This window comes from Carcharodon carcharias, chromosome 2, assembly GCF_017639515.1.
Source record: "Carcharodon carcharias isolate sCarCar2 chromosome 2, sCarCar2.pri, whole genome shotgun sequence".
Classification (NCBI taxonomy): Eukaryota; Metazoa; Chordata; class Chondrichthyes; order Lamniformes; family Lamnidae; genus Carcharodon; species Carcharodon carcharias.
The window spans coordinates 128,853,817-128,876,173 of NC_054468.1; the positions used below are offsets into that span (position 1 = coordinate 128,853,817).

General features: G+C 42.8%; 1 protein-coding gene across 1 annotated transcript in view; it reads right to left on the reverse strand.

Moving 5' to 3' along the window:
- Positions 1-22,357, reverse strand: part of LOC121291608 (pleckstrin homology domain-containing family G member 1) — a 207,044-nt gene that overhangs the window by 140,583 nt on the left and 44,104 nt on the right. Inside the window, exon 2 of the mRNA XM_041213052.1 lies at positions 1,446-1,520. Within this exon, the coding sequence (XP_041068986.1) occupies positions 1,446-1,494 (49 nt within the window). The 5' untranslated portion in view covers positions 1,495-1,520. The remainder of the gene's footprint in view (positions 1-1,445; positions 1,521-22,357) is intronic.

Sequence of the window (22,357 nt, forward strand, 5' to 3'; positions counted from 1 at the left end):
ATGGATTCTCTCCTCTTTACCTCCTATTGTTTCATCAATAGGCCCACACACAATGAGAAAATGCAACCTACTGGGAAGAGAGAGAGAAAAAATAAGAGATAAATGGGACAGAGTAAGGGGTTCAGAGATGGAGGCAGCGTAGCATGTATAGAACTAGAGATTTGCAGCACAGAAGACCATTTGGTCCATAATGTCTATGCCATAGCCTTACTTGAGCAATCCAAAACAAATGCCACTCACCATTGCCCCATATCTTTTGCTCCAAATTTCTCAACCACTGCAGCAAATACCCCTTGCTCCAAATATACTTTGGTGCTCACCACATACTTCCATATCTCATTGATGAAAAATACCAGATCAAGTTAATATTGACTAAAATTACTTTGTGGAAAGATACTGTATTGGACAATGTATGAACTAGGGCCCAATATTTCAAGAGCCAGGAATTCTTCAACCTCTGATGGAAAGTTGCCTGGACTGATTCCTCTTGGAAGTCACTACCGGAATTGGCAGAGAATTCCATAGGGAACCAAAAAGATTAGTTGGGAGGTTAAAAACATCTTTTCAAACAAAACTTTTGATAGTCAGGCAAAATCAAAACATGGACCAATTTTGACATTTAAAATTGACAAGAGAATTTTAAAAACAAAGATTATGAACAGAAGCACAATTCAGCTCAAACTTACATGATAATATTTCGAATAACCGTACCAATTTTCAAAAGTAACTTTTTGGATCTAATGATACAAGGCATTTATACTTTCCCACACACCAACCATCTGCAGTCTTCCATTTTGAATTTCAGTAAGGGGGCAGCACTGGATACCATCCACTGCTGAGTAGCCCATTTGATTGGCATACCATCCACCATCTTAAATATCCACTCCCCACCACCAGCACAGTGGCAGTGTGTACCACATACAAGATATATGCACTGCAACACCAACACCTTGCCAAGTCTCCTTCAGTAAACCTGCAACCTCTACCAGTTAAAAGAACAAGGGCAGCAGATGCATGGGCACACCACCATCTGCAAGTTCCTCTCTAAGTCTCACACCATCCTGACTTGGAACAATACTGGCGTTCCTTGACTGGATCAAAGTCCTGAAACTCCCTACCAGCACTGTGCCTATACCACACAGGCTGCAACGATTCAAGAAGGCAGTTAGGGATGGACAATAAAATGGTGGCTTTGAAAGCAACATTCTATGAGTGAATTTAAAAACCCTCCATTTTAAACATAGCTGTTTTACTGGTACTTCATTTAATTCAGACTGAGGGTAGTGATTAACTGAGTCAGTGTAGCTCAACCATAAATAACTACAAACACTGGAGTTGCACATGACACCTCTGAGGAACACTGACCATGGGACAAAGACCATGGCCTCCATTGAAATCATTGAGAGACCCTGCTCCTTACAAAAACAGGAAACAAAAATACCAACCTTCGTTTTTGGAAATGGCCTCTATCATTTCTAATGCCTTACCAGGCATCTCAGCACAGAGTAAGCTCACAGAACCTGAAGAGAAAGAAAGGAGTGGGTCTTAAACATGGCCAAAATATCTTTGTGAAAATAAATACTCCTATACTAGACCTGGATACAGTCATGTCAACCCTGTCTCAACAATAGCACTGCACTCTTGCTTCATTCAGCAAGTTGCAAATTCAAATCCCACTCAATCTAGGCTGATGCTCCAATGTATTAATACTGATAGAGCACTGTCATTTTGAACAAACCATTAAACAGGGGCCCTGTCTGCCCTCACAGATGGGCGTTAAAGATTCCACGGACCCATTTTGAACAACAAAGAGTCCATGCTGGTGATGTCCTGGCCAATATTTACCCCACAACCAAGTATCTGATCATCATTACATTGCTGTTTGTGAAAACATATTGCATATAAATTGGCTGTTGTGACACAACTTTCAAGATAACATTAATAAACTTAATTCATTGTGGTCATTCTTTAACAGATTAGTGAGAGGTATTTGGCAAGAATGCGATCACAGAATGGTTACAGCACAGGAGATGGCTATTTGACTCAGTTTATCTAGTCATATATCATTAAACAAAAACAGAGACACATTGGTGTGCAAAAGATGATTTACAAGAATTATACCAGAACTGAAAAGAATGAGCAGTCAGACTTTCTTTTCTCTTGAAAAGGCAGAGGGTGACCTTTATGGAGGTCTTTGAAATTATAAAGATTTTGATAGGAAACACGTGTTTACTCTTTGTTGGGGAGTGGGGGAGAGCAAAATGAAAGATTAAAGAAACACATTAATGCAGAACTTGCTACCATAGGCTGTGGTTGAGGTGAACGATATAGATGAGTTCAAGGAGCATCTAGACAAGCATATACAGGAGGTTGAAGAGAATGGAGAGTTCTATTAGAGTTTGAGGGAGGGATGAGGCTCAAGAGAGAGAATAAATGGCATGGGATAGTTGGGCCAAATAATCCATTCCTATGCTACTTATTCTACTCAATTCTGTTATGTACTGTCAGCTAAACTGCTTTGGACCAAGTCTCATCCACTATAGGCATACAGTTTAAAACAACTTTGCACAAGTTATTAATAACTGACAACTCATTCATGATCTCAAAAATACAAGGTGCTAATTTGATTAACAATACGAAGTATTTTCATATTTGCACTCATTTCCCACTGACTTCACATTTTTTGTGCAACGCAACTGAAATAGGTTAAACACTCTCAAATGGCATAGCTGAGCTAATTAATCACAAGTATTACAAAGAGCAGAACAAGACCCAGTAATGGTTTGTTAATAACTCTTGGGATTAGTTATGTGCAAATCAGTAGTGAAAACTTTACTCTGAAATCACTAATTGAAAAGCACTCTTGGTTGAATGTATTTCTTCAATTCTACAGTAATGCTACTGTTCAGAAATGTGTCAAGTTATTAACACTCGAGGTCCCTTCTGCCCTTTCAGGTGGAGGTAAAAGATCCCATCGCACTATATCAAGAGTGAGGTGTTCCACTTGGTGCAAAAGCAAAACACTGCAGATGCTGAAAATCTGAAATTAAAGCAGGAAATGCTGGAAATACTCAGGCCCGATAACTGTTCTTCTCTCTGCAAGGGCTAACATTTCAGTTCTGTGACCTTATCAACGACCTAAAATATTCGCTCCACAGGTGCTGCCAGACTGGAGTATTTGCAGCATTTTCTGTAACCCCACTACCCCCATCCCAACCCCAGAGATCGTGAAAGGAGCTGCATAAATTTAAAAATCTTTGATAGTTGAAAAGATCTCTGTGCTAAAAAGGATCAGTGGCCTAACAACATCCAGACCTTAATACATCACCCAGCCCCATACCCAAGTTTAGAGATACTTCACAAACATTGAGAACATTCAGAATATTGGAGGAAATTCACCACCACACCCACCCAATTAAAAACACCAATAACTTGCATTTATTAAAAACATCCCAAGGCACTTTACAGGAGCATTAACACAAGATTTGACACCAAGCCACATAAGGAGATATTAGCGCAGGTGACAAGGTTGGCCTAAAAGAGGCAGCCAAGGAGCATCGCAAACAAGGCCAGAACTGGAGGAGGAGTGCAGATGTCTGGGAGAGCTATAGGGCTGGAGAAGACTATGGAGATAGGGAGCAGGAAAGTCTAAGGAGGAATTTGAAAACAAGGAATAGAATTGTACAAATGGAGGCATTGCTTAATGAACAATGGCCGAATGGGATTCAATGCAAATTAGGATATAAGCAGAGTTGTGGCTCACAGTTTACGGAGGGTAGAAAATGGGAGGCTGACCAGGAGTATATTGAAATGCTCAAGTCTGGAGGTAACAAAAAAGAAAAAACAGTAACAAGAACCTCGATAGTCAATGGGCTGGGACACGGCAAATCAGGCAAGAGTGTGGTCTCGTGACGGTGTGGTGTTAAAATGTGATTGGAAGCTCACCCTGGGGCCAAAAATGACACCAAGGTTGAAAACAATCTGGGCTCAGCCTCAAACAGTTGCTATGGAGTCCGTGGCCTGGACACACAGCCTGTGGCAAGGACTGAAGACAGCAGCTTCGGCCCTTCCAGTATCTGGTTGGAGGAAACCTCTGCACATCCAGCATTTGATATCAGACAAGCAGTATGACAATTTAGAGATGGTGAAGGAGTTGAGAGGTGGTTAACAGGGGGTGTGTCATTTGCAACTTTAATAAGAGCAGTTTCAATATTATGGGAAGACCAGGAATTGATTGGAGGAATTCAAACAGGAAGCTCTGTGAAAGATGGGCATGGATTTATGAGGAGACAGCAAGTACTTAAAAGTAGAGGTGGCTGGAGATGGGGTGGTAGTTTGTAAGAAGGAAACAATACCTGAGAAAAAAGGTCAATTGACAATAATGGTCAATATGGGAGTCTGGGAGGGAAGAAGTTGGTTGGTCAATTTAGTGGGACTGGAATGGAGGTAACACACTCCAGATGAGCTCAGATGGCATGAGCTAGGGAGAAAAACTAGAGAAAGAAAGAGGTAAGTTTAGGGCAGGGGAGGAACTTTTATTGCTTTGCCTTGGCATGCTCAAGGAAGGGAGGGAAGCAGTCGAGACATACGATTTGATGGCCTTAAAATCTTAACAATGAAGTCCCTGGGCTCCTTGCATTTGCTGTTGAAGGTGTGGGTGGAGGAGAAAATTACCCTAAAATCGACAGTTTATAGTAGAGATAAAGAAACTAGGCCTTATCTTTGCATTCCAGAATAATCAGGAAGTAGTTTTGGCAGACTAGAGCATGGGCCAGTAGGGGTTTTATGGTCCAACCAGATTTGGCAGTGAATGGCTAAATCAGTTATCCATTCAAGACCATGCTCCTTGGATGTAAGGGAGAGGTGGTGAGAGCTGCATGGGAAGAGAAAAGCAACCATCCACAATAAATTCATGAATTGCAAAGGCCTTGTTCACAAGTGAACAAGCATTCTGAAGGGAGAATTGGTGAAGGGTGAGGAGCTGAATTGCAGATGGAGGTCACAGGGTCAGCAATGGGAGGGAAGAAGATTGACAAATTTAGCCCATCAGGTGATGCACTGGTTTGGAAGGTTGAAGGAAGCAGTTGGAATTACTGTTCATAAAGGAGGTAGCAATGAGTGTCTTGATGGGCCCTTCAGAGGATGCCTAGAGAGGCACAGAGGGAAGCTTTAGGTTCAAGAGGGACTCAAGGCTGGGACAACAGCAGGGAAAGTGCAAAGATCAAAAAGAGAGAGAGTGAAGGTTTGAGAGATTTGGGAGAGCAGGGCTAGAAGGGGTTTCCATGCAAATAAACACCAGACTATATTAACCACCAAACTGGTGAGCTCAGCAACCTATAGTGGTGAACATAGTTCACACTGACTCAATGCACCACCCTGGGGTTGCCAAAACAGAGGCTGTGATTCAGCCAGAGTTTCACAATCGAGGTGAGTGCCATCCATCTGAAAGCTTTAGTCTGGCTGCAGTGCGTGCAAGGTGTTAGGCATCTACAATCATATCAGAACGCTGAATCAGCAGGACATTGTAGCTCCTGTCCAGTCATGCTCTTCATTTTCTTGCTTGTGCTTTCAGTCAGTCAGTCACAATAGGAATCCATATACAAGGTGAAGAAAAACAAAATGATTCATTGAAAAAAAAACTAGTATTTTCCCTCCATACCTCCTCTCCACAGTAAATCAGGCTTCACTGACTATTTCATTTAAATAAAGCAAGGCTGTTCACATTAATCGCTATGAGTAATAGTCTATCCAGATTACCTTCTACAAACCTGCAAGTCACATGGCAATAAGTTGTTGCCTAATAGCAATGTCTTCAGTTGCTGTAGTCTATAAATCTAGACAAGGTGAATCCCAGTGGACCCCCAAGTATCCAGCTCTTCAAGCCTGCTACACAACTTACATGTAAATATTATTTGAAATATATATCCAAAAGTATTATTTGAAATTAATCTAATTTTGCTTTCACCGTTGCTAGGTAGCCTGGTCCATCGATTACATGCTCACTGAAAGTTTCCAGATTTGTGGGAATTTACCCCTCTTCAAGCACAGGCTTTAATTTCTGGTTTAATCAATTCTTGATCAGGTAACAGTTTGTCACAGTCTACATTATCCAGTCCCTTTAGAATCCTAAAAATATTAGATACCCCTTCACTTTTCCTGTATTATGGTCTTATCACAAGGATGCTTCCAAGATCATCAAGCCACTAACTTTGAGTGTAGGGTCCAACCACAAACATTTCATTGTCCCAAGTAATCTTGCTTTCATTAAAAAAGAGATTAAACATAAAGCAAACAGATGCTGCACTTCAGACAATTAGATTCACTCCACAAAATAAAGTAGCCTTTGCAGTGTCCAATGTGATTGGCTATGGGCCCTGACATCTCAGCTGTAGCATTGAAGACCTGTGCTCTAAACTAGATGCACCTCTAACCAAACTGTTCCAGTATAGCTACAACACATCTAACCAATGTAGAAAATTGCACAGGTACATCCTGCCCACAAAAAAGGACAAATCCAATCCAGCCAAATTACTGCCCCAGCCATTGGCAGAAAGTTGTTGACAGCACTTTCCTCCCCCACTCTGTTCAGTTTCTTTAAATTGATGGTTTGCACCATGGTGGTCATCAGCTTAGAAGCCCCACTCTACCATAGCAGTTTCTTGCCGCATTTGCTGCAGAGGAAGTCAGAGGAACAAGTTGCTGGCCTTTGGTTTCTCTGGGGCCTCTTCTCAGCTCTTCCAATGCCCTTCCAAACAGTCAGCTTCCAGGAGGTCATAGCTGCCAATGACCATCTCCAAGGTGTCAGTGTCAATATCCACCATCTTCATAACCTCTTGGGTGTCCATACCTTTGCTACAAGGAAGCTGCAAGCATCACCCAGTGGCTATTTCACCATTCAGAAGGTCTTTACAACTGTCATCCATCTGACGAATATGGCTGAGCCAGTGCAGACATTGTTGGCTTAGCATAAGCTTGATGGGTTTAGCATGCACCAGGGCCTCCGATTGATGACTTTGCTAAGAGACGCCGAGGACATACCTGAGACAGCAAAAAGTGGAAACTGTTCAGTCTTTTCTCCTGCCTAACATATATGGTTGTCCAGGTCGGATACACATGCTGAGGACACAGGCTTGATGGACTCAGTTTGCTGTTGTTCCCCATACACTCTTATTCAGCTTGGACACAATGGCTGTAGTTTTTGCTACTTGTGTGTTGATTTCAGCATCAAGTGACAGATTGCTGGCAATTGTGAACCTAGATGTGAAGTGTCCAATTGGCAACTCCCTGGACCATAGCAATTGTCGTCCTGATGCTGATGGTCAAACTACCAGGGGAGGGGGCGGGGAAAAGAGACCAAGACATATGTAGTTGCTGCTGACATTTGTCAGTATGGAATGTTAGTGTGGCATCGTCAGGGTACAGCAACTGAGGACTTGGTGTCTTTGATCTTAAGGCACAAGGCTGAAGATCTTTTGTCAGTTCTGGCATGCAAGTAGATGCCTTCAAGACATTTATGGAGGGCATATGACAGCAAGAAAAAAATTTAGCAAATGCAAAGTAGGAATAAAATATGCCAGAACACAACCTCATTTGACACCACTGAGGATCTCCAAAGATTCCAACATTGCCCAACCATAGCTGATCTATCATGTTGACATGGAAATGGGAGATCACATGGAACAACTATGGCAAGCAGCCAATTTTCTCCAGCATCAAATAGACCATCTCTGCTCACATGGTCAAATGCCTTTTTGTATAACTGATGAAGGAAATATTTATATAGTGGTCTCCTTTGTTTTGGGAGTTTCTCTTGCAGCTGCTAGATTGAGAAGAAGATTGTCTCAATTGTAGATCTTCCAGTTCTGAAACCACACTAGGATTTGGGATAGTGGGCTCAGGCAAGATCTGCAGTCTGACAAGGACAAATACTTTTCTCACAATGCTCAGCAGCGAGATACCTCAATAGTTGTTGCAAATCACTGCAGTCATCCTTGATCAGGTTCACAATCTTTGCATCTCACACATCCTGGGATACTGTTCAGCAAAGACAGAAGTTTGTGCAAATACTGGGAGTGCTGATTTCCTGTGCTTGAGTTCATGAGGTATAGCACCAGCATCTGGAGCTTTGACCATGGTAAGTGAATATTAGCTTTGCTAAGCTCCTCCACTGTGGGTTCAATATACAGCTCTGCCATGACGGGCAGGTAATGGTGTCTGCAGCTCGCTTGGTGACAGTGTTCTCCCTAGAGTACAGTGTTCCATCCATCTCTCCGATTGAATTATTCCAGCCAGCGATAACCTCCCATGCTTTTCACTACATCAGAGTCTTGGTTCACGTACAGACAAGAGAGCTAAATTCCAGGCAAATGTGACTGCTCTTGATTGAGTATGGCATCAAGAAGCCTTAGCATAACTGAAGTCACTGAGAATCAGGAAAAATCTCTTCACTGACTGAAGCCATACACATAGCTTAAAAGGAAGATGGTTGTGGCTGTAGGAGGCCAATTATTTCAGCCCAAGGCATTGCTGCAGGAGTTCTTCAAGGTAGTGTCCTAGGCCCAAGCATCTTCAGCTGCTTTAAAGGCCTTCTTTCCAACATAAGGTCAGAAAAGGGGATTCATTGTGTAATCACCAATGGCCAGTATCATTTGCAACTCCTCATATGCTGAAGCAGTCTGTGACCATATTCAGCAAAACGTGTACAACATTCAGGCTTAGGCTAATAAGTAGCAAGTGAGGCAAGTAACATTTACACCACACAAGCAGCAATGACCATTTCCACCCCCCCCTTTATATTTTTGGCATTATCACCAAATCCCCACCTTCAACATTTTCTTGGGGGGGGAGGGGGGGCATGTGGGGCGGGGTCACAATTAACCAAAAATGTAAATAGACCAGCCACATTAATACTGGCTACAAGAGCAGATCAGAGGTTGTGTATTGTGGGACTAAAGAAATGAACTGTTAGTCCCAAAGACTTTCCACCATCCATAAGGCACAAGTCAGGAGTGTGGTAGAATAATCTCCATTTGCCTGGATGACTACAGCTCCAACAACACTAGAAGGTCCAGAACAAAGCAGCCCACTTGATTAGCATCCCATTCACTACCAACTCACCATCTGCAAGATGGACAACAGCAATTTACCAAGGCTTCAACGGTGCCTTCTAAACCTGCTACCTCTACCACCACATAGGAGAACAAGGCCAGGGAAACCACCACCACCTACAGACTCCACTCCAAGGGACATACCATCCGGATTTGAAATACATCACTACTGAATCAAAATCTTGGAATTCCTACCTCACAGCCCTGTGGATGTACCTGGGTTATACAGACCGCAGCAGTTCAAAGTGGTGGGGATCACCACCTTCTTATAAGGCAATTATGGAGAGGGAACAAATACTAGCCTTGCCAGCAACACTCACATCCCATGAGCAAATTAAAAAAGACAGCTACATGGTCTCAAGTCAGTCTTTGGCCAGTGATGCCCTCCCATCCTCTGCATCAACCAAAATTATTGGTAATTCAAGAGAGAGTTATAATAACTTTAGTTGTGCTACTGGTCTAGTAAACCAAGAGTTTGAAATAACATTCTGCAGACTAGGCATTCAAATTCCAACAATTCACTTTATGAAGGAAAAACTGGTATCAGTAAGAAAGACCATGATACTCCAAATGTTGTATAAAAACTCAAATATCTTTTAAAAGCAAAAATGCTGTCCTTACTGGGGTCTGGCCTTTGTGACTCCAGCCCCAGACGAACACGATTGGCTCTTAATTGCCCCCTTCTGCCTGTTCAGTGAAACCAAGAGATCCATTCAAAAGAAAGGCGAGTTCTCCTGGCACATTGGCTATTATCTCTTATCCACCAACTATATCATTCATTTACAGTTTGAAACAAACTACAAATGCACAGAAGTTATGTGCGAGATACAGGACACTTGACCCAACTAATCTATGTCAGTGCTTTCCACCCATGAACAAATAGTTCGACACATTTACCTGTGCCGCTCCGATTTTCCTTCATCCAACTATCCAATTTAATCTTGAATATAGATCCATTTTCTCCCTTAACCACCAAGCATCTCACATTGCACTGAAGTTTCTTCTGTCCCCTGTTTTACATCTTGCATCCATGACACTTTGTTCTTCATCCCTCTGCTGGAGACAGTCTGCTTCCAGGTACCTTGTCCCAACCCTCCATAATATTAGACACTATTATATCACCCCATAATCTGTATAATTAATGACAAAAAACAATTAAGTATTTCATAACAGGCAGTTATTCTTTCAGGAAGTCTTTCCCCCCCAACACACACACACACACACAATGAGGCTTTTACTTTTCAATATTCCAAGTTTAAGAATTACAGACAATCAGCTCTATATCTGGAAACTATTTAAATCTGTGCCCTGCAGCATTGAAACACACACACCGAGGAAGACTTAACAAAGGGGAATAAATGAGACTGGTCAACATTACAGAGAAGCAATCCTTCCTGAAAACTCGACTATCCCTAACATGTCCCCTTCATGTGACAACGTCACATGAGATGGGACATGTTCATAACATACATACTAACTTTATTAAAATGTTTAAAACCCTGCATGAAACCTCATCCCACCAGTGGATGAAGTTTCATGTTTTGTTCTATTGCTCGCCGGGGCTCCTAGCCTGCCCGCCAACCTTAAGGTTGGACGGGCATGTCCTTTAATTGTTTTAACGATCCTGTCAATGGCCTCAATTGGTCATTGACAGGTTGGCGGGTGCACAGCTGATTTGACTGTGCCCTCGCCTTCCTGAAAATTTAAATGGGGCGGGATGACGTCGGGGGTTCTCCCCGACGTCATCCCGTGTCATATTAATATGTCGGTGAGTGGGCCCCACCCCCTGCTCACTGATGGCAAAATTCTGCCCAATGTCAGGATGAGGCATTAATGAGTGGAGGCTAGGATCAGAAAAGTCAAGTGGATTGCTCGAGGCCTGGACCAATATTGCAGAAAAGCTTAAAACCCACCTTGACATTTGCAAAATTTCAATTCATTTTTAAAAAAAGAACCTGGAAATTAATAACAGCAAGTGATCATGAAGCCTTTGGTTTATCACAAGCCTTTCACCTTCACCTAGTCTGGCCAGTGTATGACTTCAGTCCCAAAATCAATAAGGTTGACCCTTGACTGCCCTTTAGTAGCAAGTCTGACAGTTGTATCAAACAGCCCTGATTTCTCCTCTCACTACTCGGTTGTAAGCAGAAAGGTGTCCTTGAGTTCTGATTTCCCCCTTTATAAGTAATGGCGTGTTTGCCCCAACCCTTCAGGTTAGAGTGATCCAATCCTCTATTAATAACCCCCAGCAGACTTGAGATAAGGTAAAATAATAGGGCTGATTTGTTTTACACACACAAAAATGCTGGAGACAGGTTTTGCAATGTCTGCCCCTTCTTGCTCTCATACAGTAAGAGGGAGAAGGGAAAGTACGGGGTACAGAGCAAGACCACGATAAAAATAAATTATGGTTTAATGTGAGATCAGAGTTCAGAACCAAATGTCCAATGGTGTATTCCTTCAGAGGTTAGCAGGCTGAAACTGTTGCAGGGCGATGTGACTTTCCATGATGGAAGAATGAATAAGTCTTATGGGAACTAATACAGGAGTTCCAATATTCCAGTAGTTCACAATGTAGATGAGAGCCAGGCAATTTACCTGGATTGTGCTCCTTCTGCTGCTAGCTGTTAGGTAGAAAAGTAGTAGACTGCCTGGGTTCAGTTCCACACGGCAATATTTCAGGTTCTAGCAGCTTGGGGAGATTATGTGATATTCCTCCCACTTCTCCTAGGTGTTGGACAAAGGATGCACTTTCCCAGGTCTAAAATCTGGAAGTATTTAGAGGAGTCAGGGTCCCTTTTATCCTTGAAGACATATTGTCTCAGTTGGCCAGAGCTCTCCCTTAGAAATGTAAAGGGTGCATTTTTTGGAATTAGATTTTCTGCAATCACACGGGCATTAGAACCTCTTTAAAGAAAACGAGGTCCCTGCTGGTTTCTGAAGGTTAGAAATTCCTCTGGTATGAATCATGGTTAATCAAGGAAAAGTTTTCGTCCTTCGTAATTTTTCTTTTAAAAAGACTATCCAGGTTGACAGATATATATTTTCCTTCCTGTCCTCTGGACAGGACAAAGGCAAAATATCATCACCTTCTCAGTGCAACTAGGAACAGGCAATAAATATCAGCCTTGCCAACAAAACCCATTCTCCAAGAACAATTTAATTTTTAAAGTGGTAAGAAGGTATAATACATCCCTAGCAACCAACTATATAACAAGGGAAAATGTCACACAGGAAAAGAAATGAAGAGGGAGCAAAGAAAAAAATTCAGGACAGGATACACTTTCTTGAAGTGGACAGAATTTGACAGAAGCCCTGTGACAAAACCTAATGAAACAAACGGTTGGGAATTTCTCCATCCTAAGCACACATAGCCATCAACCTTAGCCAAGTCATGCACTTATGAACTGCAAAGGATGCACAAAAATGGAAGTTTAACTCGAGCACATATTGGATCTAGTGTTAACTCTGGATGAATGTATTCCAGGAGGTTTTATCACATGACCTATCTCCAACTGCATGCCCAACCTCCCACAACACTTCCACCGGTGGCCATCCTCACAGTGCACAGACCTTCCACACCAATATTCAACTGTTACCGAGCTGGATGAATCTTGCACCGCAAACCCCACCTCCTTCTCCTACAACAAGAAAATCCAAAGTTTAAAATGATTTTAAATGCCACTGTGATTTTTCTCCTGAATTGTTTGCAGCAGTCTCCAGATTAACTTTCAATTCCTGGAGACTAAAAGGACAATCCTGGAGGGTTGGCAACCATAACTGGATCTGAAATAAAAGCAAAAAACTTCTCTGAAATACTCAACAGTTTAAAAAAAAAGGCAGGTTGCTTTTGGGAAAGTTTGGATATTAACAAGACTCTGTTCTCTCAGCAACAGCTCCTTCCAGGAACACTGACAACAGGAGATATAACAGGAGATATTCAAGGGGATTTCCATTTACTGATGGCTCAATAACATTCACCTAGAATTACAGAGGATGCTTGACTGGTCTCACATTTTTAAACAGATTGTTTAGTTACTTTGGCTGCTGCTGGGATCATTTGGCTACGTTAGGACTAGCTTCACTTGCTGGACAAATTAAACACCATCTGTTGGCACAAGAATAAAAAAAAAGTTTTCCAACATTTTAAGTGCCACTTTAACAGTTCTAGTATAATGGCAAGCAAACTTCAAACAGTTTCATTTAATTGAGAGTCACTGTTCCTTTACTGCATCCCTAAATATAATTGATCAAGTTTACCCCTGGAGGGGCAAGTACCCAAATTAAGCAAATCAAATAGCTTTGAGCTATACATTCACAATACAGATCACTTTTACAGTCTGACCACAGATCAGTTATTTAAAAAAATACAGCTGCATTATTTAGAAATAAACAGAGCCAAACAATAGATTGGTCATCCATTAATATAAACTAAAGCCCCAAACATAATTTAGATCATTCTAATGCAGCACACCAGCCTTCTCTGCATATTAAAGTAAGACTCACCCATACCCACGTAACAGCACTGAAGTAACCCAACTCTAGGAAATCAAAGGCCCATTAAAATTACAAGCACTAATTAACTTGCAAGAGCACCTTCAAACATGTTCTCCCCCCACCCGATCTAATTACAAATTTGGAAAGGAAAGGGAGAGAAAAATAAATCACCTCACACATACCCCTAATGACACTTAAGTCTTGAAAACTCTTTACTTTCCCAAACAGTTCTCATTGAGGATAATCCAGGACTGTTCTGTTGCCTCCAACTGAAAACAAATCTCAAACTTCCAAAATCTACTTTAATCCAAATTTGTCTGAGTCCATGGCATTTTGCTTGCCCTGATTTTTGGGTGTCAGATGGAGTGGGGGAGGGGCAATAATTATCTGATAATTATTTTTAATCATGTGCAGCTGTAGGAAATCAACACTACCAATTACAGAAGAGTTACAACTCCTTCTGACTGGCCTTCTATTGCTCAAGTTAGTTAAACTCATCTTTTGTTCCAATTCATAAACTAGGAACTGAAATCGTGGCAATCCATGAAACAGCACATAGGAATTATGAGTTGTAAAAGGCCAAGTCCATCTATAATCACGGCTTGCTTGGCCTAAATAGCCAAGTGGCTATGGTACTGGGTTTGTAACCCCAAGATCAAGAGTTCAAATCTCACCATGGCAAACTATAAAACAATGTAACTTAATTGAAAACAGATGGAAACAGGTTTGTACTCGAAAGAGTTACATCTTCTAGGGCTTGGCCTAAATAGCCAAGTGGTTATGGTACTGGGTTTGTAACCCTGAGATCAAGAGTTCGCTTGGCCTAAATAGCCAAGTGGTCATGGTACTGGGTTTGTAACCCCAAGATCAAGAGTTCAACTCTCACAATGGCAAACTATGAAACGATGTAACTTCATCTGAAACAGATGGAAACAGGTTTACTCAAAAGAGTATCAAGAGTTCAAATCTCACAATGGCAAACTATGAAACAATGTAACTTCATCTGAAACAGATGGAAACAGGTTTACTCAAAAGAGTATCAAGAGTTCAAATTTCACAATGGTAAACAATGTAACTTCATCTGAATAGGAACAGATGGAGATGTGTTTGTGCTCAAAAGAGTTATAATCACGGCTTGTATTTATATAATGCCTTTAATGTAGTGAAAAATCCCAAGATGCTTCACGGGAGTGTAGTTAGACAAAGGTTGACATTGAGCCAAAAAAGGATATATATATATGTGGCAGATAGCCAAAAATCTTGGCAAAGAAGCAAGCACAAAGGGCTAAAATTAGAGGAATGGAGAATGGTAATAGGATTGGAGGAGATTACAGAGATAGTGAACACTGAGGCTATGGAGGGATTTGAACATGCAGAAAAAATGTTTAAAAACTCAGGTGTTGGTGGACAAAATTTGATTTAACCATTCTGGTAGTCACATGATACAATAGTAATGGAGCTGTTGACTAAGCAATTGACCCAGACAAACAGGATAAAAACCCCATTGGTGAAAAGGATTAAAACCGCATTGGTGGAAAGGATAAAAACCGCATTGGTGGAAAGGATAAAAACCGCATTGGTGGGCATGATTTCCCCACTATTTTGGATCAATATTAACCTTTTAATACATTGCTACATCTAATTTGCCTTACTCCCTGCCACCAAGCATTGTTGTGATAGCTTCAATATATTGTCAACTCTCTTTCATTTTCCATGCATGCTATTTTATCTCAATTTAAATAATGAACTCCTCCTGGATTTTAAAAAAATCTCCCTATGAAGTACTTTATAGTTCTCTCCGCTAAATTTCATCTGCCATCTGCCTGCCCAACTTTCAAGTATGTTCAAATCCTCTGTAGCTTAATCCTGTTTAGTTTTGGAATCTATTAGCTTTGTGCCATCTGCAAACTTAACCATTGTGACTGTGAATGTCAGTTCCAGATCATTCATGAAGATATGAAACAAAAGAGGTCCCAAAACTAACCTCTGTGGGACTCCAATAATAATATTATCTCAAGCTGTTGATAATCCCTGTACTATTAACCTCCGAGTTCTATTAGTTAACCATTTATGTATCCAAAAGTATTTCCACTGATTCCCACTTTTGTTACTTTCAGTACCAGCCTTTCTAAAAGAACTGTACCATAGATAAATCCAAGTAAAGCCCTTCCCCTGCCTTAACAATATCAAGCTCCTCTGTAACACCCGCAAAGAAAACCTTTGTTAGCTTGGCAATATCTTCCCTTCATGAATCCACTCTCTTTTACAATTTCATTTCTATCCAGATACTCTTACCTTTAATAAAGGTTTCCCATTACTTTGCCCACAATAGAAATCAAATTCACAGGATTATGGTTTCCTGAGTAATTTGCTACCTTTTTTGAACATAGGAGTAGCATTGCTTTTCTCCAGTTCCCAGGCAGCTCTCCAATGTTCAGTGATTTCCGGAAGATTTGGGCCAGAGTTCCTGCAATTTCCTCCCTCATTTCCTCAAGAATCATCAGATGATCCTTATCCGGCCCCTCAGATTTGTTCATCTAAAGTTTACACAGCTGTTCGGCAACTAGGCTTGTAGTAATGTGTCACAATGTACCACTACAACTGCCTCATATCCCTCCTCCGCGGCTATGTTCGCGGCCGGGTGTCTTTGGAGAGGGAGCACGTGGTGTCTGCTGGCACTCTCGAGGCCTTCCGTGCCCGGTGGGCACCGCGGGGACTGGGGTGTTTTATCGACCCCTTTAATCACATTTTGGTTTAAAGTTTGTAAGCTTCCTTTAAACTTTGTTCTTGGTTTTACAGCTGACATGAATTAGGGGCTGTGCCTAATTTATCCCAATTTTCTTAATTTGGTTTAATTGTTTTGACTCTACGAGAGTTACAACTGCCTCATTCCTCCCACTTTCCATTGGGTGGAGGGTGTTGCACGCAACAATCCCCTACAACCGGAGAATGTGTAGGTTCACAGACTCCCAGGACACCTGCCCTTTTTGTGGTCTTGTAGAGTCCGTGGACCATGCTTATATAGGGTGTGGTAGGCTTCACTCCCTTTTCAGTTACTTGAGAAACCTTTTATTACTGTTTTGTTTGCACTTCAGTCCCACGCTCCTGATCTACAGACACCCGGTGCGGAGGGGGGGTGGGGAAGGAGGAGGACCTCCTCGTGAACCTGCTCCTGGGCCTGGTCAAGTTGGCCATTAACAGGTCCAGGCAGCGGGCAATTGAGGGGGGAGTCCCGCCCGATTGTTTGTCCCTCAACCGCGGCTACGTTCACGGCCAGGTGTCCCTGGAGAGGGAGCACGCGGTGTTTGCCGGCACCCTCAAGGCCTTCCGTGCCTGGTGGGCACTACAGGAACTGGGGTGTTTTATCGACCCCTTTAATCACATTTTGGTTTAATATTTGTAAGTTTCTTTTAAACTTTGTCCTTAGTTTTACAGCTGACCTGACTTAGGGGCTGTGCTTGTTTTATCCCTTATTTTGTTAATTTAGTTTAATTGTTTAACTCCAAAAGAGTTATAACTGCCTCATGTTTCCTCTCCAGGTAAATTAAGTTACCTTTCTCCTTCTCGGTGAGTGCCAAGATAAAAATATTATTTAGCCCTTTTGCAACCTTTGCAGCTTCAGCTGTCATGCTGGCACCCAATTCCACTTTCAGTGGCTCAACTCCTTCCCTCGTTCTTATTTTTCTCTTAATATAACTACAAAAAGTTTTGTTATCCTTCACTTTTGCCATATTCAATTCAATTACTTTTCTTTGCCAAACCATGGTCTTCTTATGTTTCTGACATTTTTTTTGGTACTGAATCCATCTTAACCCTGTGTTATTTCTCATCATGGCCTAAAATGTTTTTTTCTGCTTTACTAATTGCTTGGGAGCCCTGTTAAATCAGGCAAGAGTACCCTGAAACTTGGTACTTCATTTTGCACGTTGCTCCGTAGCATTCAAAATCACCTCCTTGAGGAAACTCTATATTTCCTTCATTCTCTTAGCCATACTCAAAACATCCAGGCTTACCCTAACTACTGTAGTCTTCTTGTAAACGTAAAGTTGGTCCTCATAAAATTTGGCTATTTTGTTTTGTTACCTCTTCAATTCTTGGAATATCAAATATGGTCAGATTATGCTCACTGGTAATAAAGCTTCACCCACCTTTGTACTGGAGATATGGTCATCCCTATTACTCATCATGAACTCCAGGATTTTTTACCTCAGGGTTAAATCTTTTACAAATGGAGTCACAAAACACTTTTCCATTAACTCAAGAACTCCCTTCCCCACCTTGTCAGGAAAACTATTAGAAAAGAAGGGCAAAGAAAGACAGAAAGAAGAGAGAGAAAAAGAGAAAGAAAGAATGAGTGAATGAATGAATGAATCATTCAATCCTTTTGGTAAGACACACCGGCCAGGATTTTCCGTGCCTGCTGGCGTTGGGTGTATTTGGTGGCGTGAGCGGACAATATGGCAGGAAGGCCAAAAATCAGTGTCCATGCCTACGTGAAACCAGTTTGCAATCGTCCGCTCAGCCTGTCAATGGCAGGCCGTGTTCCCCACCACCAGACATCAGGAATCTCATTGTAATACATCAGCATATTGTTACAAGGCCAGCCCAGCAGACTTATCCAACCCTAGTGGATCGTCCGCCCATGGTTCACAACAGCATATATAAGGTGTGCACTTGAAGGGCTGCACTTCAATCAGGACTTCAAGGTTGGTTTGCGTACGTTGCTTCGGTCAGCACTCCCAGTCATCAATGCCAGGCTTCACAGACAGCACCACATCACTTTTAGGGGGGGCTCACAGGCAGGTCTCTAGCTAACAGATCAGCCATATGTGGGTGGCTTTTCAATGGCTGCACGGCTAGGGCTTGCTCGAGGAAGGCAGAAAGGTGACCTCAAACAAGGGAGGAGGCTGCAGGATGAGGGCTGTACTGCGGAAGGTGGGTATCCCAGGGTGTATGTGGGGGCACATGTTGACCTGTGCAAGTGGCCTCAAGATGGTGATGCCTGAGGAGGCAGTCTCCAGAGGAGATGAGGCCAGATGGACATGTGAGGGTATGTGTATGAGAATAGGTGGTGATGTCCCTTGGCAGCAGGCAGTGAGTGAGATGCCAGTGAATGTGCGATGGGCTTGAGTGTGTGTTTAGAGTGATGAAATGTTTGTCACACCCTGGCGGCATGGATGAGATCATTCATCCTCTATCTGCATTGGATGGCCAAACTCTGCTGTGCAGCAATGGCAGTGGGGGTCAGTGCCATTGCCTACCAAGCCAGAGTGGTAATGTTGTTGCCCGTCCTGCAGCCAGAGTGGTGGTAGAGGACATCACAGTGGGCCTCCATCGCACCCAAAGGCACTCAAGGTCTGCAGTCTTTCGGGGCCATGTCTTCTTTGCTGTAGTCCTGGGCTGGGAGCACTGAGTGCGGCTGTACTTTAAATGTTGATGGTCGTTGATAGGGCCCTCAACTGTGTCCGGCCCATCTCCCGCGCATCCTTACGCCTTCTCCTCCCTCCCAGAAACATGATAGGGTCCCCCTTGTCCTCACTTATCACCCCACCAGCCTCCGCATTCAAAGGATCATCCTCCGCCATTTCCGCCAACTCCAGCATGATGCCACCACCAAACACATCTTCCCTTCACCCCCCTTATCGGCATTCCGTAGGGATCACTCCCACCGGGACACCCTGGTCCACTCCTCCATCACCCCCTACTCCTCAACCCCCTCCTATGGCACCACCCCATGCCCACGCAAAAGATGCAACACCTGCCCCTTCACTTCCTCTCTCCTCAACATCCAAGGGCCCAAACACTCCTTTCAAGTGAAGCAGCATTTCACTTGCATTTCCCCCAACTTAGTCTACTGCATTCGTTGCTCCCAATGTAGTCTCCTCTACATTGGAGAGACCAAACGTAAACTGGGCGACCGCTTTGCAGAACACCTGCGGTCTATCCGCAAGAATAACCCAAACCTCCCTGTCGCTTGCCATTTTAACACTCCACCCTGCTCTCTTGCCCACATGTCTGTCCTTGGTTTGCTGCATTGTTCCAGTGAAGCCCCACGCAAACTGGAGGAACAACACCTCATCTTCCGACTAGGCACTTTACAGCCTTCCGGACTGAATATTGAATTCAACAACTTTAGGTCGTGAGCTCCCTCCCCCATCCCCACCCCCTTTCTGTTTCCCCCTTCCATTTTTTTCCAATAAATTATATAGATTTTTCTTTTCCCACCTATTTCCATTATTTTTAAATATCTTAAAATCTTTTATGCTCTCCCCACCCCCACTAGAGCTATACCTTGAGTGCCCTACTATCCATTCTTAATTAGCACATTCGTTTAGATAATATCACCAACTTTAACACCTATGTGTTCTTTTGTTCTATTGTTGTTGACATCTTTTGATGATCTGCTTTTATCACTGCTTGTTTGTCCCTACAACCACACCCTCCCCTCCACTTCTCTCTCTCTCTCTCTCCGCCCCCCCCCCCACACACCTTAAACCAGCTTATATTTCAACTCTTTCTTGGACTTGAACTCAAGTTCTGTCGAAGGGTCATGAGGACTCGAAACATCAACTCTTTCCTTCTCCGCCGATGCTGCCAGACCTGCTGAGTTTTTCCAGGTAATTCTGTTTTTGTTTTGTACTTTAAATGTGGTGTCTGGCATGATGAAGCAGCGAGGCAACAGCATGGCAGACAAATCAGAGCCTTTCTGCCATGGAAACGGCGTGTATCCCGAGAATGCATAATTAATGCGGTGGGTTTTGGACGATACAGCATAAAAAGGCGCCATTGCGGCTGGCGGGTAAAGCGATGTCTTTCTTGCCCGATACCACACTTAGTGCAAATCTGGGACGATTCTGCCCACCATCTTCTAAGGGAAGAGAGGGAAGATATGAAAATAACGGCAACACTAATACCACCCTGTTAAACTGTAAAACAGTCGGTGAATCCTACTATTAAACGATAAAAAGATTGGCAACTCTGGCCAGACCTTATGTGCAATTTTGATCATGTGATGTCTGGTCATGTGATGCTGGCCCACAGCAACTTTCTGATGTCTGCTGGGGCAGATAGCTCCTGCTGCTTTATTCTTACTGTGTGGGCTGACCTGTGCGACATATTCCAAGACACATTCCTGTGGCACAAAGCCACATATCTAAATTGTAAAATTCCATTCTCTGGTGAAATGTCTCAATGCACAGCTGTTTGGCTGCAAGCTGGAGCTACATTTGACATTATCAGCTGTTGTGTCTGTCATTTTCTGCAGACTCCATTCACATTTCAGTTTGACCTTGTGCCTTTTTAATTATCACCAACACTGAAAAATGTTATACACTTTCCCAAGTAAATAAATATTACATTGTAAATATCTGTCATGAAGACTGCCTTTGCAACATGGTCAGCTCCTCTATTATCCTCCAAGCCAAGGTGTCATCTGTGGCTCAGTGGTAACGCTTCTGCCTCCGAAACCAGAAGATTTGCTGCTTAAATCCCATTCCAGAGATTTGAGTAAATAATCCATGCTGCCACTTCAGTGAGGTACTGAGAGAATAGAGCACTGATGGAGTTGCTGTCTTTTGGATGAGATGTTAAAGCGAGGTCCCATGTGCTTCTCAGGTGTGTGTAAAAGATCCCATGGCATTATTTTGAAGAAGACTGGAAAGTTTTCCCTGGTATCTTCACAAATATTTATCCCTCAACCAAAACAGATTATCTGGTCATTCTCTCATTTCTGTTTGTGGGATCTTGCTATGTGAGAACTTACTGCCACGTTTCCTACATTACAACAATGACTGCATTTCAAAAAAGTATTTTATTGGCTGTAAAGCACTTTGGGACATATTCAGGTGGTGAATGGTGCAATATTAATGCAAGCATTTTCTTTATTTTCCTTTTATTCAATTTCATACATATAATTACTCTTCAAACTGGAACTTAATTATATCACCATCATGCTGGGAACAAGAATTCAATGCTATGTTACTATCTCCATACACTTTATGGTAACATTGGGCTGAATTTAATACTCCCCGCCAACAGTTTTGATCTTGGCATGCTCGTCAAATTCAGTTGGCAGCCTTCCCGCCACCTACCTGGCCACTCCTGCCCCAGCTGCAGGGGTGCTGCTGGGCGGCCCACCCACCAGTGGGTCAATTAAGGACCCTTAGTAGGCAATTAATGCCCACCTAAGGGCCTCATCCCACCGCTGCCAGGATTTAACCAGCAGTGGGACAGGCTTAAGCCAAGTGTGCAGCCCAATTGGAAGGCCTCCTCCAAGGTTTTATGTCTCCCAGGTTGCCCTGCCCCCATAGCCTCCCAAACCCCAGACTATCATTCCCCCTTTACCCCCTCACCGAGGCCTGCCAGCTTGGCACCCCGTGTTCCCCAAGCACTTACACATCCTGGATCCAGTGCACGTCTCTTTCCAATCGGCCGTTAAATGGCTGTGAGGCCCTCAGCGGGATTCCCCCCCTGACTTTTTAGCTATGTGGGGAGCAGGGAATCCAGTGCCCATATAATTCAGCCCATTCTGTAACCTCAGTTTACATTGGATCCTAAATCAATCCAATATTCAAACTCCTCATCATCATTGTCCAACGGGGTCAGATTTGTGTGTCATTCAGAGGGAAAAGTATCCTGAAAAATAAAGACACTGGAGTTGAGATTGGTCTTGGGCAATAGGGTAATGTGTGATAGCAAATCAACAACCCATTTTACACATACCCTTTCCTTGAAATCAAGGAAAAGGAAATAGG